This window comes from Opisthocomus hoazin, chromosome 2, assembly GCF_030867145.1.
Source record: "Opisthocomus hoazin isolate bOpiHoa1 chromosome 2, bOpiHoa1.hap1, whole genome shotgun sequence".
Classification (NCBI taxonomy): Eukaryota; Metazoa; Chordata; class Aves; order Opisthocomiformes; family Opisthocomidae; genus Opisthocomus; species Opisthocomus hoazin.
In genome coordinates this window covers 31,385,434-31,402,605 of record NC_134415.1, presented here as the reverse complement: position 1 = coordinate 31,402,605, position 17,172 = coordinate 31,385,434, and the positions used below count along the sequence as shown (strand labels likewise).

General features: G+C 43.7%; 1 protein-coding gene across 1 annotated transcript; it reads left to right on the top strand.

Annotated features, from left to right (window-relative positions):
- The first annotated feature begins 642 nt into the window (after window positions 1-642).
- Window positions 643-17,032, top strand: HHIPL2 (HHIP like 2). Its single transcript, XM_009937381.2, has 9 exons — window positions 643-1,029; window positions 6,623-7,275; window positions 8,249-8,392; window positions 8,748-9,079; window positions 10,422-10,548; window positions 10,918-11,063; window positions 12,608-12,689; window positions 15,740-15,822; window positions 16,630-17,032. Exons 1-9 carry the CDS (start codon window positions 643-645, stop codon window positions 17,001-17,003), a joined length of 2,328 nt encoding a protein of 775 aa, XP_009935683.2. The 3' UTR covers window positions 17,004-17,032.
- Window positions 17,033-17,172: the final 140 nt, after the last annotated feature.

Here is a 17,172-nt window from a genome sequence, read left to right as displayed (position 1 = left end):
TTGGTTACCTAAAGGACAGGGTTACCACAGAATATCAGTGGACTTCACGTTGTTCTGGTCCCTTAAACGTGTGTTTCCTCTTCCGCACTTTCTGAATTTCTTCTTATTTTAACCCTGAATTTATACCTGGATTTGTGGGTAACAGCAATATGTCTGTAAAGCTTTTTGTCCTGAAATTAGTTGTACCTATGGTTAACTGCTGCCTTAATTAGGTTGTAATTTATGACCCCTGTTCAGTGTTTATAAAACCAGACCCCAGTTTGGTGCATTTTGAGTTGAGTAAAATGGTAGTTAGCAATTGAAAATTACTTATCTTGTGCTTTTTGTAAATGGGGAGAGATGATCAGGTTCTGTATATAGGTATCACATTTCATATTTCTGTATGTTGTTCATATTTCTCGGTGAAGGATTTCTCAGTCAATTTAGATGAAGATGTAAGGATTAGGTTTCTGAGTGCTTCTAGGGGCATGAGAAATTTCCAGAGGGGAGGGTTCAGCTATGTGACGTGTGGAACACCGAAGAGGCAGCCCGGAGGGTTTCGCTGCTGCCAAGTAGTAAACTTCAGAGAGAAAAAGAGAGAGAATGTAAGCAAACCTGAGTGACTGCTGTGCTTTGGGGCTGGCAATTGATAAAGTGGAGAGGATGAATGAACCATGCTACGAAGAAGTCCGGGATTTCTATACATCTGACCTCAAGAAACCTGCACTGGTGGAAGTGAATGTTTGGCTATGCACTGGAAGGAGCAGCAGCAGGAGCTCTGGAGTTTCTTTTTCTTGCCCACATGTATTTCTTTGCCTCTGCTTGTTGTGCCTCGTAGGCAGTCTGCTGGGACATCCTCAGTGTCTGGATTATGGGCCACCTTTCCAGCCCCCTTTTCATTTGGAGTTCTGCTCTGCATATGAAAATTTTGGCTGCTGTGACCAGGAGAGAGACAACAGCATTGCAGCAAAATACTGGGACATCATGGATTATATCGATCCCCAGGGGCATAAGCTATGTGAAACGTATATCAAAGATATCCTGTGTCAGGTAGGGCAGAAAAATAGTGTCTGTATCCTATGCTTTGGGCTGACTTGAGGGATCAGTTGTGGTTCTGACAGCCTCATAGCTGTGTTGCTGTGAAAAGAGGTGTGGGAAGAGGGGAAATGTGGGCTGACAGAGTAACGGTACCTAATCCTTAGCATGCATTTTGCAAAGTGCTTTGTGTAAAGTGCATCTCTTTGTGGTGTCTGGCAATATTTAATGACATTTGCTAGCAATAGTGATTTATGAAAGCATTGCCCAACTTGGATTATGATGGGAATCCTGCTGCATTGCTAATTTTTTCGTAACAAAGGGGAGAGTTGCAGACCAATACTTGCTTTCTGCTTGCAGCTACTAGGTGCTGGATTAAATTTGACCAGATGAAATATGGGAATTATCAAAGTGTTTGGATCCCTGGACCCCATGAAGGACGTGTTTTGATTGTGTTCCTGCTGAGGATGCTCCAAATGGTGTGGTTGTTAAGGCAGAACAAAATTCAATAGGCAGTGGTTTCACACAGCTGCTGCAAAGTCCTGAGGCTTCGGTCACCGCATTTTCATCAGTGCTTTCTGCCCACTGTCCTCCTGGCTTGCAGAAACAGGCATTGTGCAATGAGAAAAGACACTGTTCTTCCTGAGCTTCCCTGCTCCCTGTAATTAGAGGGCAGAACTGACTTGCTGTTTTAACAAATGTTAGTCATGCAAAGCTGGAGTTCCTGCATGCCAAAACACAAAGCAGCCAAAAGGCATGCTTAGTCTTACTAAAAACATATAAAACTCTTCTGGTTAATATTTCCTTAGCCCTAAAATATTATCTGTATACCAAAATGTTTCCACTCCTTTTGGATGCTGGCAGGACTCTGGCACCTCCTTGGGGAGGGCTGGGACACCCTTACAGCACCAGGGCTGAAAAAAGTAGCATCAGGGTTGTTTGTCATTTTACAGCTGGTAAAGCAGAAAAAGATGTGTTACAGGCTCCAGCAGAACCACCAGCACTGGTGTTCTGAAGATTTTTCACCATGTTGCAAGTAGAAAAAAAAAAAAGACTGTAAAAACGTGCCTGTTGCCTCTGCTCGTTCTGCAGGGCATAATTTAATTTTGCACTTGTTTTAAGAGTATGTTGTAGCAAAAAAGTGAACCCACCCTATGTATTTTCTTCTATATTTTCAAAGTAATCAGTTAGTACTCTTTTCATATCTTTCTGGAGTAAGATTACTGTTAAATCTTTGGGGAGAAGCTTGTGATTGTTTTATGTGTTGCTCTTCCTGTTCAAGTTAGTGATGCTATGGGAATAAGGTTGGCTTGTCTGACAAATATTGTTTGGCTGTTGCTTGAGTGGAGGAGCAAAGATCTACCGAATGGTTTTGCTTTAGTGGTGTCACTTTGCTGGATTAAATTGTTACTGATGATCTCATGTGGAAGGGATGGAAAATGACATCTCCATTCTAACACCTCCACAGTATCTTCACAATTTGTAGTCACTACCCATAAAATGTTGACATGTACTTAGTGCCACGTCAAATTTGAAAAGACAGATGCATATACGTGATCAGGATGTAATTGTGCCAAATGCTTATTTCTGCTGTGTACAGCAGACTTCAGATAAACTGCTGCCAGTAACAAGTGCTTTTATTGATATTATTTGCATGGAACTTGGAATGCAAAGATTAGACTCAGAAGCAATGGTAGACAAAATAGTATTATTAGCTTTTGTCTTTTGAACAAAACAAATTTCAAGAAAGAGGTGTAGGTGCTTTTTTGCTAAACTTGAATGATTAGTAGCCACTCTAATTCAGCGAAAACAGCATTATTCATGTCTTTGGGGGAGATCAGAGTAGTAGAGATGCGTTGTAACAAAGCAGCTCATTCAGTCAGGTGTTCCTTCAGAGCCAAAACCAGCAGACAGTAAAAAAACAGACAATTTTTTTCCCCCCCTCCAGCCTTCCTGGCATGGTGATGAGTGGTGTGCTGAGCGTTACACAGAGGAAGCTGGTTTTGGTGGCTGCAGCAGCCTTGCTGGTTCCACAGAGCCCAGGAAGGATGCCATGGAGTGCACCTTACCTTGGCAGTGGAGCTGTGTGTTTCTTACCAGATAGAAGACAATTAGATGGGGTTGTGTGCTGGATCATAGATCTCCTGCTGTCACTCTGAACCAGATCTGTTTCTTTTTAAAACTAACAGGCTGGAAGAGGCATCTAAAGCAATCTGGCTCTGCTGGTAGAGCTGCTTCGGTTTGCATCTGGCAAAATCTGGGTCTATTTTTGCTAGCTACACTTGTTCTAAGCATTCATAGGTTTAGAGTCTGATCTAGGATTTATCTTAAAAACTGAATGTGGAACTCTGAAAACTGCCCATAATGTTCTTAAGGAGGTGTTGTGCAAGTTGCGTGGCTATAAAAATTCCCTGGATGCAAACCTTGCTACATGAGCTCAAACAGCTGTTTGAAAAGCTGGCTGAGAAGATGTTTCTCTGTTCAGAAAGCTCCTACAGGAGAGGCTTAAAAAACCAGAAAGGCCAATTAAGCCTTGTCCGAGCTGATTGAAAGCTGTGATATTACCATGGGACAGGAGCTAGCGCAGGGAAAGCAACATACTTCTTAAGCCGGTTTTCATCTGAGGCCTGATTTGATTGCTGAATGCACACTCCTTTTGCAGGGAAAGTATTGCAAAACAGCAGAGAAGTATCAACTTGATCTTAGCAGCTTCTGCTTCTTCCGCTCTATGAAGCAGTGAGATTAATTGTATTGTTTCATGCACGTTTGAGTGGAAGAAAGCAGGCAACCAGCGGTAACAGTGAGGCCACCTGATCCTGGGAGTTTGTGTAGACCCTGAGGAACAGCATCCGTCTCGTGTGCCTTGCTGGGTCTGTGTGCTGCAGGCGTCGTTCGCCAGGCAAACGCTGTGTGGAAAGCCCGATGGCTGGAAAAGCACAGCAGCCACTCAGGGGCTACGCTTACTCAGGAGGATGAACTGCACGACCCTTATACTGCAAACTGTTGGTGGAGCTCAGAGGTGGTGATAATATGCCTTGTTTCAGAGGAAGCTGGTTTTCTCAGATTGCTGGTCTGGGAGCTGGACTCTGTTCCCAACTTATTGAGAGAAATTAAAAATGTTTTCAAAGACTTTATTAAAGTAATTGTTTCACAACTGAATTGAGAGGAGCTTTAGACTGCGACTTGTGCACAAGGGAGCAGTGAGCCAGCAGTCACCACGTGCGAGCGGGGACAAGGGAACTTCCCGGGACTCAAAATGCAGCATGGGTTAGGCTCTGTCTGCTCTCCCCCACCTTTTCTTAGTGACACCTTATCAGGCTGTCACCTCTCCTGGTCTCCTAGTCACTTAAGATCAGCACCATATTTTGTGAAAACTATGATGTAACTAGAAACTCACAATATTTGGGGGTGTGCAAGTGTGTACTGGTGAAAGTGGAGGGGGTGAGCAATGGTTAATGGACTTAGTAACCGTCAGCGGATGAATATGGCAGCCAAGTGCTCTTGAAGGCCTTCACCAAAGCTGCGCTCCTTCAAGAAGGTGAGAACAGAAAGGCACTTACCTGAGGCTTTGGCTTTTGGGGATGGCACTTGGCCTAACGGTGCCCTTCCTTGTTCTGGGAAGACCTGAAACATCGGAAAAATGGTGTGGTTCTGCCAACTAAGGCTGGGCTTAGGCTGCAAGGACAGACCTGGTGGACTTGGCTTCCCTTTGCAGACTGGGGACTTCTGATCTGGGAAGAGGAGGAGAGGTTCCTTACAGATGCAATGTGAAAGCAGCAGAAACCAACTTGTTCTGTGCAGCTTTATAACCAAATGGCAGCAATGGAAAGTGAGAAACTTCCCACACCATTTGAGAGTTGAAAGGGCTTTACTCCTTACAGGTTGTATCTGTTCATAGTATGGCCAAAAGCCCTCGGGTTCTTCTGTGAGCAAAGGAAACAGTTTGCTATGCTAAGTTTGGAATGAGGGTCTACAGCCTTCACATCAAATATCCTGGAAAGGCTGCTACTTGCACCAAAAAAAAAAGGTCACTGCTTGTATAACTGCCCCATATTTGTTTAATGAAGCAAACTTGTTTAATGAGGCAGAAAAAATACTAGTGTAGTAGTTCTTCATTTATCAAGTGTCTATGTAATTACCTTCCTACACGTGTGCCCAATAAAATCTCTGGATAGATTGTTTCAGGCTGCTGGCAAGAAAACCGGTAAAATTATCTTTCTGCAGAATTTAGCTCCTTCTGTTTTAACTTCTGCAGTTTTGTGCTGATTAAGATAGAGGTGGGATCTTAATGGAAATATTTTATGGAAGTTCTGGCCCAGAATTTTTGCAAGATGAGTTTAAACTTAGGTACAAATTCAAACAGAATGCCTGATTTCCAGTATTTAACCTACATTTTGCACAGCTAAAAACTTAATGATATTTGAAGGGACGTAATTTTAGATACACAACACTTGAAAATGTTGCCTGCAGTACTTTTTTCCTGAAGATCACATATAGTCAATGGTAGCTACATGAATTGCATAAGAGGGTATCTAATTATCTGAAACAGTTTTAAATCTCAACTACAGTCTGTTTTAGTGATGCATGCAAGAACATGATCAAAGTTGTACAGCATCAGACCAAAGATTAACTTAGCCTGTTACTTTAACCAATGTACATCTTTAGCACCTACAATTTCTTCTGGGAGAGTTTCACCTCCTTTTTAAACCTCGCTCCTGCTAGCTTTATCTAATGCTCATTCATTTTTCTTCTGGGGTAAAGGGTGAACATGTGGTCCGCATGCATCTTCTCAATGTCACTTGTGATATCTACAGACCTCTGTCAGGCCGTTACCCTACTTGGACCACCTCTCTGCAAAACTGCTCAGTCCCATCTTAATTAGCTGTTCTGTATCTTTGACTATGCTTGTGGATTTGTTTCCTGATGTTACTTTTGGGAGGGGGACCAAAGCTGTGCACAGTGTTGAAGATGCAGGTGAACCTGTAGTTTTTTTGTTTTTCTTTCTTTCCTGATGCTTAATTAGACCTAGGTATGGGCTTAAGTGGCTTAAGTAAAATCTTAAATGTATCTGGAAAAGGCTGTGATGCTGGCTGATGAAAAAGAGGTGTTCAGATTTGGGAGTTTTGGGAGAAGTCTGAAGTATGAAGGCTAACATTCTCCATAGTGCAAAAGGTTGCTGCGGCAAGGGATTTAAATTCTTCTCCCAAACTGTTAAGCACAGGTTATAAAATACCGAATTCAAAATCTAGCATGGGAAACTAAGGGAGATTTCTAAAAGCAAATGTAAGAAGAAATTGCAAAATGACATTGCCTGTCACTTCCTTCAAAACCTCGAGTAACGGAGAATCCACAGCCTCCACAGACCCCCTTCTGTTGGGAATAATTTAGGTGCAGCTGGTTGCTTTGGTAAAGAAAACAACTACTGACTTCTAAATCCCCTTTAGCAATATTCTGAGTGACCTTCTACTACACCATTTCAAAGATGACTCATTATGTTCTCTGCTTTACTAATTTTTCATTTTACTAACTGGTTTGCTTCCATGAAGGTGCATTGGCTGCTTCTGCATGTGTGTACACAGCCACGTGTTTAGTTTCTTTTACTTTCTAGGAATGTTCTCCATATGCTGCACATCTCTATGATGCAGAAAACCCTCGGACACCCCTAAGAAACCTCCCAGGACTTTGTTTTGACTACTGCTCCGAGTTTCACTTCAACTGCCACTCTGCCATCAGCCTGCTGACAAGTGATAAGCACATCCAAGAGTGCTGTGAGACAAACAAGACGCACTTTTGCAACCTGCTTCACCTACACGATGAGGACTACTGCTTTCCCAACGTGCTGAAGAACACAGCCCTCAACCGCAACCTGGGCTCAGTGGTGGAGGACCGCAAAGGCTGCCTCCAGCTCTGTCTGGCTGAGGTTGCCAATGGCCTGAGGAACCCGGTGGTCATGGTGCACGCGAACGACCATACCCACCGCATGTTCATAGCTGAGCAGGTGGGCGTGATCTGGGTCTACCTGCCTGATGGCAGCCGGCTGGAGGAGCCCTTTCTGGATATTAAAAGTATAGTGCTGGCTACACCATGGATAGGGGATGAGAGGGGCTTTCTGGGGATGGCTTTCCACCCCAAGTACAAATACAATGGGAAGTTTTATATCTATTACTCATACATGGATAAGAACCGAGTGGAAAAGATCAGGATCAGTGAACTGAAGGTTTTGGCATCTGATGTCAACAAAGCTGATCCACGCTCTGAAAGGTAAAGTTCATGTTGAATGCTACTGTTGTGCCATGATGAGAAACTATTTTTCTCTGTCCCTGCCCTCCCCCCTTGCAGAACCTGCACATTCCCAGTCACTCTGGTTCAGGTGTGTAACTGGCATGATATGAAGCTACCAGAGACAGGTTGGATCAAGGTCACACTGCAGACTAGGAACAAAACCGAAAACAGGACCCAGGATCTAGATTTTGAGGTCATTTTCTCTCTCCATCTTGTATTGCCTTCTAAAGAGCAGTAATATCCTTAAGCCTATTGTGAAATTAACATTTGCCCTAGAAGTGTTTTGTGCCATAGAAGAACTGGGATGCTTCACTACAGTACTATACATCCATTTGATCTGACATGTATGCACCTGCCTTGTCGCCCTGCTAAGAAAAAATCCTAATTGTCACTTATGGAGAATAATTTGATAATAGTAGATCTATTTGTTTTGGATGTTCACAATCACCATAAGCTGCTTCTGAAGCCCTCAAATTCACCAGTTGTTTCTCATATAAGAAAGCAGAACACACCTACTGCAATCAAAGTTTAAAGGGCGACAAGTGTTCCCTGAAGAAGAACACGTGATGTATTTGCAGCCGTGTTTTCAGATGAGCTGTGATACTCCTGTGCTCGTGGCGGTGGGCAAGCTCCGCAGCACAAGAGGCGTTAATGCAGTGCAGGTCAGAGCTGTAGTGCGTGGGGCGGCTGCAGTGCTGCACAGCTCATGGGAAACACGTTTCCTCAGGGGATGCCATACTGACAGGAGCTCTGCTGTAAGGCAGGCAGCTCACAAGAAACAGGACGCAACTCAGCACCCTATCTGACAAAGCCGACACGTCTGTCCAGCTGGGAAATCTTGCTTTCTTAGAAGAAATGCAGAAATCGTAGAAGTGATGCAATATTTCTGTGGCCTACCTGAATACTCAGTCCTTTCCAGTAGCTACATCTGGAGTTCTTTCTCTTTTTTCAGGAATCTTTTGGAGCTTGAAGAACCGGCTGCAAACCATAACGGTGGGCAGCTGCTTTTCGGTGTGGATGGCTATATGTATCTCTTCACAGGGGATGGAGGGAAAGCTGGAGACCCTTTTGGAAAATTTGGGAATGCTCAGAACAAGTAAGTAGGAGGGCAGTTGAAAGCCTTGAGCTTGTCCACCAGGACACAGGGTTTGGAAATGAGGCCATGTGGAAGAATAAAGTAAGAGTGCTACCTGAAAGTGCTTGTGCCTCTGCAAGTCTGTCCAATGCAGTATTTCAAAAATTCAAGTGTTATGTTTTGAAAGCTGAGGGAACCTAATTTTTTGGGGGCAGGTAAAGTCTTCTGTGACTTAAACAGGTTGCAATACATACCAGCTGTTGGTTTATCTCTTGGCCAGATAACTTTTGCTTTGGAAAGGGAGACGAGGGAGAGAATTGTTCATTTTCGGTTGGCTCTCATGCTGGGATTTATCTTTTTCTGTCATTCTCTTTAGGAGTGCTTTGTTGGGGAAAGTCTTGAGGATTGACGTGGATGGAAAAAGCCCTGATGGAAAGCCTTATCGCATCCCTCCTGATAATCCATTTGTGTCTGATCCCAAGGCCCGCCCCGAGGTTTACGCTTACGGGGTCAGGAACATGTGGCGCTGTGCAGTTGACAGAGGGGACCCTGTCACGAAAAAGGGAAGAGGGAGGATATTCTGTGGGGATGTCGGGCAGAACAGATTTGAGGAAATAGACATCATTGTTAAAGGGGGGAACTACGGCTGGAGAGCAAAGGAGGGATTTGAATGCTACGACACAAAGCTTTGCCACAATTCCTCTTTGGGTAAGGAGGAAGTTTCTTACAGAAGATTACTTTATTGTACATGTGTATTTGCTGGACTACAGGTCCATTTTTCCAGTGAAGATAAATTATCCAGTGTTGTGTGTTAAACAGAGATTATTTACTACTTAAGAGCAGAATATTCCTTCTTCCCAGCTCTGCAGTGTTTGTATGAAATGATGCCCTGCTTATTCAGGAAATTCCCTGTCATACGCTGCACTGGACAAAGTGTTTAGGGTCAAAGCCTGTGCCTTTTGCAGACAGACAGAATTTTCCCCATGAAGTTAGGAAGGCAATGGATCAGGCTTAAGTAGAAGAGCAATCTTGTGTTTTCTTCAGAACCTCTTGAGCCACAGCTAAGGCTAAGAAGAGTGGACCAGGCTGATGCTGAGACCCTGAAACAAACCCTGTGGAAGAGGCAGTGTGTCTCGCAAGTAGGGTGCTGCAGTAGAACACCCAAAAGCTGTGCTCTGGGTCTGACTGTGGGTGTGATGGACAAACTCACTTGCTGCCTTTAAAAGAGAGCAGATATTGGTGGTCTTCGTAAAGCTCTCTGGAAAGCATGGTAGAAGAACTGGGTATTATTACAATGTTCATTAAGCTGTTGGAAGAAAACACCTGGTCTCAAGCTTATGTAGATGTTTGTGAAACATTCGTGTGAGCAGGCAAGCGTAGAGTATGTTAACAACATTTATCCTCTGCTGTGCTGGTACCCACATGGCTCTCAAGGTTTTCTTTGTTTGGTTATTTTTTCTAATGGCCCAATTCTCAATTGACAACAAAACTTAATTAGATTTTTCTGTTAACATCTGTTTTTTAATGAATTGCATTTGTTGATTTTTATCCTCATCATTAAAGATTGAAGACAAGCTACTTGAACTGGGGGAAAAACTGAGGACAAGACTAAAATTTTGTGGGATCTGATATTCAACCCAAGAAAGGGCTGAATTCAATTTTAACATTGCCAGAGGCAAAGCCTTTATTTTATAAGACTCATGACATAAAATGGAGATAGCACACTTTTGCATGTTCTGTGCTGAGAGTGTCAGCAAACTTACAAAGATGTTGAATTAACTTGCAGTTGTTTGATCTTGATCCTATGTGTTATGGAAGCTCATCACGACTAAGCCTTGGTAAGCAACTACACAGAGAGCTCCTCAAAGCCCTTGGGTCTCTTCTGTCCTGGAGTAAGCTACTCAATTCCCACTGAAATTTAAGTATGCTGTTTGTTCAACTGTACCAGCCTTGCTAGTCATTTTTGTGCCTGTTGGTGTCATTGAGCAATTACTCTTTGGTGCTCTCTGGATGTAAATTTCCTTGCTTCTTGTGCTTCTATATTTCACAGATGACATTCTTCCAATATTTGCATATGGCCGCAACGTGGGGAAGTCCGTCACTGGAGGTTATGTATACAGAGGATGTGAATCACCCAACTTGAACGGCCTCTATATTTTTGGTGATTTCATGAACGGGTGAGACTAATTGTTTTCTCTGCAGCTCCCATTCCGTACCCATATTTGCCTTATCTGGGCAAATAAGCATATCAGAGCATCCTGAAACTTTTTGAGCTAGAGTAAATGAGAATCCCAGATGTCTGTGTATTACATTAAGGGCTCTGACTATTATAACACCACTTTGGTTGGAATCTAAACTTCTTCCAATTTAGAGTCCTTAGGATAGATTTGCTTTTGTCTAGGTCCATTTTTCCAAAAGTCAAACATTAAAGCCTGTCAACAGTCAGGGTCCTCACTCGCATTTTTTTTCGAGTAATGCATGATTTTGACAGGAACTAATCTTGATAATGGAAACATAAAACACTGGGTTTTATTTTTTTCATCTAGTCGACTTATGGCTTTACAGGAAGAGGAGAAGACAAATAAGTGGAAGCAGCAAGATATCTGCATTGGCAGCAGAAAAGCTTGTGCTTTCCCTGGAATGATCAGTTCTTATAGCAAATTCATCATCTCATTTGCTGAGGATGAAGCAGGTAGGTATCATGCTAGCTGTACCGTTATTGGAAACTGTACTGTCAGTTCTGTGTTGTAGGGCAAATGTGTAAAATTCTGTTGCTCCTCACATGCTGCTAGAGGGCAGGCACTGCAAAACAGGTCTGTGGCTGTCTCAGCATGGCAGGTAGCGTTTGTATGGGGTTTAGAGGAGTGTCTTGCCCTGTGAGGCTACTGCAGATCGGCTTGATGGAGAGCTCAGGGGACAGATCCTCATGTGAACTTGCAGTCTGAATGCTCCAGGTTCTCTCAGGAGTTTGAACTCGTGTTTCTTTCAGCCTTTCCCTGTCCTCTTGTTGTTTGTTCATGCTGTTTCATTAATGAAAAGACTATATCAATACAATTTGTTCTTTCATTGTAACAGCTCATCCTCACTTGAGTTCTTACAGCTTATCTGAATTTCCCCCACTTCATTAGTATAAATTCCTCAGTCTTATTCACAATAGCAGCACTTCACTCTGGATTATACACCAAGGCTGTATTTGGGGATGAGGAAAGCCACTAATTTGAAAGTTGAGTGGAAATGCCTGACTGCATAGGATTATTGCTATGGTCACGATGACCGGATCTCGCACCAAGGTGAAAGCACCAATGCATACTTTGTTCACTTTTGTACAGTTTCCTGACAGAGCTATGTAATACAAAAAGTGACTGTAAATTTTTTGAGAACCCAGATGTGCTTTAGTGAGCTCTGATGCTTCACGATTCAGCAGAAAAGAGATTTGCTTGTAGTGAAAAAGATCCTAGATCATCCAGCTAGCATATTCTGCCAAAGATTCAGGGAAATGCAGGCTTTGTCATGAAATATGTGCAATTTTTAACTGTTCTAACAACACGTGGAGTGAGTGGATGTTAAACATCTCTTCTACCAGTTGTTCTTTTAGAAACCAATATGGTGTTGTCATGTAATTTGAAATATAACAGTTTTGCCTCTTTTGCAAGCTACTATAATTTGCCTGGATATTGTTCTAGTGGGTGCTAAAGGGAAGGCACGAGGAGTAGTTGCTCTCCTTGACAACCATACACGAATAAGAAGCGTCTTTTTTCCATGGATTAACCAATTTAGCTCTCACTGGATTTTTTTGGTATGACTATGAGATAGCTAAATATTTTTTGTGTGGTCTTCCCCTGTATTTGTAGCTTCTGGCTGCTGCTTTGGTACAAACAAGTTTAAAAAATACATATTTACACAGACAAAAGTAGCCTTTTGGAGGGCCACTGACGTGAGGTAATGAAAGTCCTGCTCAGGCACTGTGCCCACCCGAGGGCTGCTGGTTCTATGTTGAACCCTGCTGCGACCAACAGAGATCACTTGGTGTCCCTGGGAGACCACCTGCACAGGCAAGGTGAGACCAAAGCCCACTTCTTGATAGTAAAACATAACTGAGGGAGTGCCTGAAGGGGCTTTCTTTTCTGACTGTGTGAACTAGTGAAGAGCCAGGGAAGAGAGGGAAATGAAGAACTGGGATTCGCCTTTGGGCACTTGAATCTGACACTGGTTTTTTTTTTTTTCACTTCCATTTAGGTGAGCTGTATTTTATGTCTACTTCTTATCCCAGTGCCTATGCACCACACGGGTCACTCTACAAGTTTATTGATCCTGCAAGGTTAGTGATAAAGGATGTCTTCCCATGCCAAATTCTTCTATAATCACCATACATTCTCCAGCTATCACAGTAGAAAGAATGCCAAGTACTACTGATACATAATCTCACTGACCTCTGTATCCAGTCCTTCGTTTTTGTACACCCACCATACATCTGGTGCGACTTTAATCAGTTTTAGTGAATTTATTCCTCACTCGTAATATCTGTGCACCCAGAAACAGACAGAGTTCAGATACCTTAAAGGTCCGGGACAGTAAGGGTGAAAACAATGTCTCCTTGGTTGCATATCTGAAGTATAGCACAGTGGTGTTTTACAAATTACAGTGCTTATCCTTCAGGATCATGAGATCAAATATCCATGATGCACTTTCATATAAATAGATACATTGCAGCCCACAGTTTAGTTTTCTTCACAAAGAAGAGTGAAACCTGCTGGTTCATGCAGTGTTCAAATAATAATGGAGCTTGAACCTGCATTTTTCTAAGCAAAATGTTTTTCCCCATTAAGCAGTTGTCCCTGCAAAAGTCTGTTTTTACCATAATAAACATGTTTATGTAATTTTTTTCTCCTCACAGGCTTTTGGATCTTGCTAAAAAGCATTAAATGAGTTTCAGATCACCCTGAAAAGTAGATACAGTACTAACGTGCCTGTGCTGTTGCAGGGATTTCTGACACTAACAAAATGGAGAAAACAAGATGTTTTCTTGGGAAGTTAAATCCAAAGCTAGATAGTTAACTCAAGCTCCGTACCAAGGTGATGGGAATAGGAACTTGAGTCTTTTACTTGCTGTAACTACTTGAGACCCCTGCCTTTAACAACTTATTGTCTGTCAGGAAGCTTTTAAACTGCCTTGACTGTGGCTGACCAAAATGTAATATTTTCAACTAAAAAAACCCAACTTGTGAGCTAATTTAAGTATTGAGAGTTTGAGCATGCTCTCACAAAAAGAGCCCTGCAGTCCCTATGCCACTCCTTAATGCGCTACGAAGACTGCCAGGATGATAAATCCTCTTCTCTTTCCTGCTGCTGTAAAGGAAGAAATGCAGCTCTGTGTTTTACAAGCAGCCTGTGGGAGCCTTTCCAGGAGGCTGCCTGCCTGAGGACTGGTGTGCAGTAATGCACCGTGTTGCGGTGACTCCACGGGGGTCAGCAAGCCCCTGCCAGGAGTGCGATGGCTTCACTGGTCAGAAGGGCTTTCTGGAACGAAGCCGGCTCTCCTCTGTGCTTTTGGAGCTTCATATCCATCACTTCTAGGGGAGGATTAGGCACTTACTCCCTTGGCTCTTTGGAATTTATTCTTGTATTTTCTGGTTCCCCTTGTTTACCTTAGCTCGGATGCTGCTCTGCCCAGCTTTGCCCTTTGTCTGTTTGCTTAAGCACTTTGCGAGCTTGTCCAGGGTGCGCAAAGCACTGACTGTTCCCCTGGAGGCTGAGCTTGTTTGGCCCTGGAGCAGGGAGTCCTAACACCTCCAGAGCCTGGGCTGTGCTCTGCCCTCCGCCTGACTGTATGACAAGCGGAGATTTTTCCTTTCTCTTTTGCATTTTAATGCTGTTTATGGGATTCTTCCATTCCATCTCGCTGGGGGTGGTCACTGGGATAACTGGCTCCTCTGACACCTCTGAGGGGCGCAGTCCCAGTTTGTCCAGCCCAGACACTCCCTGCTTCCTGCCCGCACTGCAGCAAGCACGCTGGCAAGGGCAGCAAGACACGCAAAATGTTGGCAGGGCCACTGCCATCCGCCTGATGGCAACTCAAACTTCCCTAGGAACCTCCCGGGAAAGGTGATGGCAGCAGTGTCCTGTGCCACACTTCAGCTTACCTACCCAGCAGTGCTCTAGGAGACAGCAGAGGGGCTGGTGTGCCTCTGCCTGGATTGGCACCAAATCCCCTTGGTCAGGAGCAGAGGGAAGAGGTGTCGGGGGGGGGGCAACTACACCAACCCTCTCAGAAAAAAGCCACAAGCAATGCCAACAACCCTGCTTTAGTAACTTTTTTTTTCTTAATTGAAATGGTGTGGATGAAGCACTTGGCTTCTGCCCATGTCTGAAGGATAATGCTAATCACGAGAAAATGTGATGCCTTAAGTCATACTTTGCTTTGCTTTGTGCTGTCAAGCATGCTAGATTGAAAGAGCCTGTTCTTACTTGTCCTACAGCAGTTCCCTTGGTGGGGAACAGAAAACACTGGTCTGTTGCTGTTCTTTGTACCCCCTTCCTGTCATTTTGCATATGACAGCTTAACCTCAGGGAAAATGTGCCTTTTTTGGAGGTGTGTTTGTACAGTGGGAAGCTGTCAGGGTACAGCAGGAGAGGAACACAGATACATTCTCTTTGCAGTTGTTGCTTCCTCCCTCCTTGCCTGGTCCTTTCCTTTCTCGCCCCCCTTTGCTGCAGCACTATGTTGTGTCCGAAGTGACACCCTTTGAAGGTCACCATACCTTCCATGGGGCTGTGTGGGAGTGTTCTGCTGTGTGTACAGAGATCCTTACGCTGCAGCCTGAGTGAGCAGAAAGCACTGTCGCTGTCAAGCCTTATGTGTATGAGACTGCTCCACTTCAAGATGGGATGCACGAGCCAGTATGGTGAGGACAACCCAAACTGACTGATAGTCTGATGTTCAACCAGTGCATTCACCAGGCTCCTAGAAGCAGCGCTGCGCTGTGCCTCCAGCAGCAGGTTGTGTAGCTGAACACACCTAACCAGCATCCCTGAATTCAGTGGTGGGATACACGTTCATGCAGGCAGACCACACACAAACCAGCCAGCCACTGATGTTGGATAAAGACAGTTCAGACTGCCTGATAGCAGGAAGTTGACCAGAAGGGTGGTAGAAGAGAAGCTGCAGCCTTCCAGCTGCTATTGCCCTTCAGACAGGGATTTTATGGCTTGCAGCCCTGAGTTAGGCTCTTAAATTCCACCTGCTTTGCACTCCAGGTGCTTTCATGCCTCTTCCAGTAGAGGCAAGTGTCAGTGGGGGTTTGATGTCTGCCTCTGGAATAAATAAACTTCCTTAACAATCTCTCAGATATCTGCTTTCTGTTTTTCAAGGAGAGCTCCACCAGGGAAGTGTAAATACAAGCCTGTTCCAGTGAACACAAAGAGTAAGCGGATACCATTTGTTCCACGTGCAAGTAAGTTGTTGGGCTTTAGTTTTACTGAGAAGCAAAACAAATAACCAACTTACCAGGCATGTGATTGAAATCTTCATCAGTCTTAAAAACTAAAGCATTGAGCAGGAAGAATCCTGGAGTTAGATTATCACATTTAATGTGTGCTTCTGTCATCTACTAGATGTCATGCCTTTTCTTAATCCCAGTCTCTGATTTTTTTTTTTTCCACTAAGTGTTGCCAAGTAATAGTGGAAATGGGCATCCCAAGGGAACTGATGGAGGCATAGGATATTTAGGCATAGGATTTGATCTGGGAAGTTCTGAGCACCTGTCCCTGGCTCTGTGGCAAGTACCTTGAGACAAATAATTCCTTCTCAGTAAATCTAGAGGAGTCAATTTTTGTTTCTCTGGTCGTTCTCTGTCCTATGTCCCATGCAACTAGGGCAGGGGTTACATCTTATTATTGACTAGAAAGTGTTTAGCAATTTGAGGTTATCTTGTCTGAGATTTCCAGATATTAGTGTAACACAAAAAATTTGTATTGTTAAGCTTGCCAAAGAAGTGCACAAGGTTTCATCATGTTCTGTCTGGACTTATTTTCCTTAAATATACATCCATCATTTCTAAAACTAAACAAATTTTACTTCCAAGAAATGCAAGTCTCTTTTGATGGAAGAAAAGAGGTTTATATAATGTGTATTTCTTCTTTCAGAATGTCAGCTATTTTTCTTAGCTGTAGCTCTAGTAAGGGTTTGTATCAGTCATATCTCTGAATTGGCCTTTTACCTTAAAGCAGGGATGCTGAACCATGTTAATTACTTTCCTCAGAGACTGTCCTTGAGCTGCTTAATGAACCTTCAACAACCAGGCCTCCGAAAAAATCTTCTGCCCCCACTGCAGCCGTGCCAACTGTTTCTTCTAAGAAAGCTAAAAAGACCCCATCCACCACGATAAAATCATCAACAGTGAAACCAGCTCTGTCTGGTAAGAAGAGGCAGAAAATCAAAGCCGAGGCCAAACATCACAAGCCAATGCAGAAAGAGAACATGGCACGTGTTTCCAGAACTACACCAGCACCACCTTCGCCAAAACAGAAGAGTTCCCACCTAACCAGGACCAGGAAGCTTCTTCCAAAGAAAGCGGCACCAGCTAAGGAAAAACTGGAGAAGAGGAGGAAGGCGAGCAGATTAAGAAGCTTTTGAAGCTCAGTGGTGTCCCAGAAAAAGCAAGTTATAAGATGGTGAAACATTTGCTTTGAATAGTGACCAAATACAAGAGAACCAGCTGATGTTACGCCAGTGCTCCCCGGTGCGCCTCCATTAATGTCGGTGTTAGCAGTCTCTATGTTCTATTAAACCTTCACAGCACCAG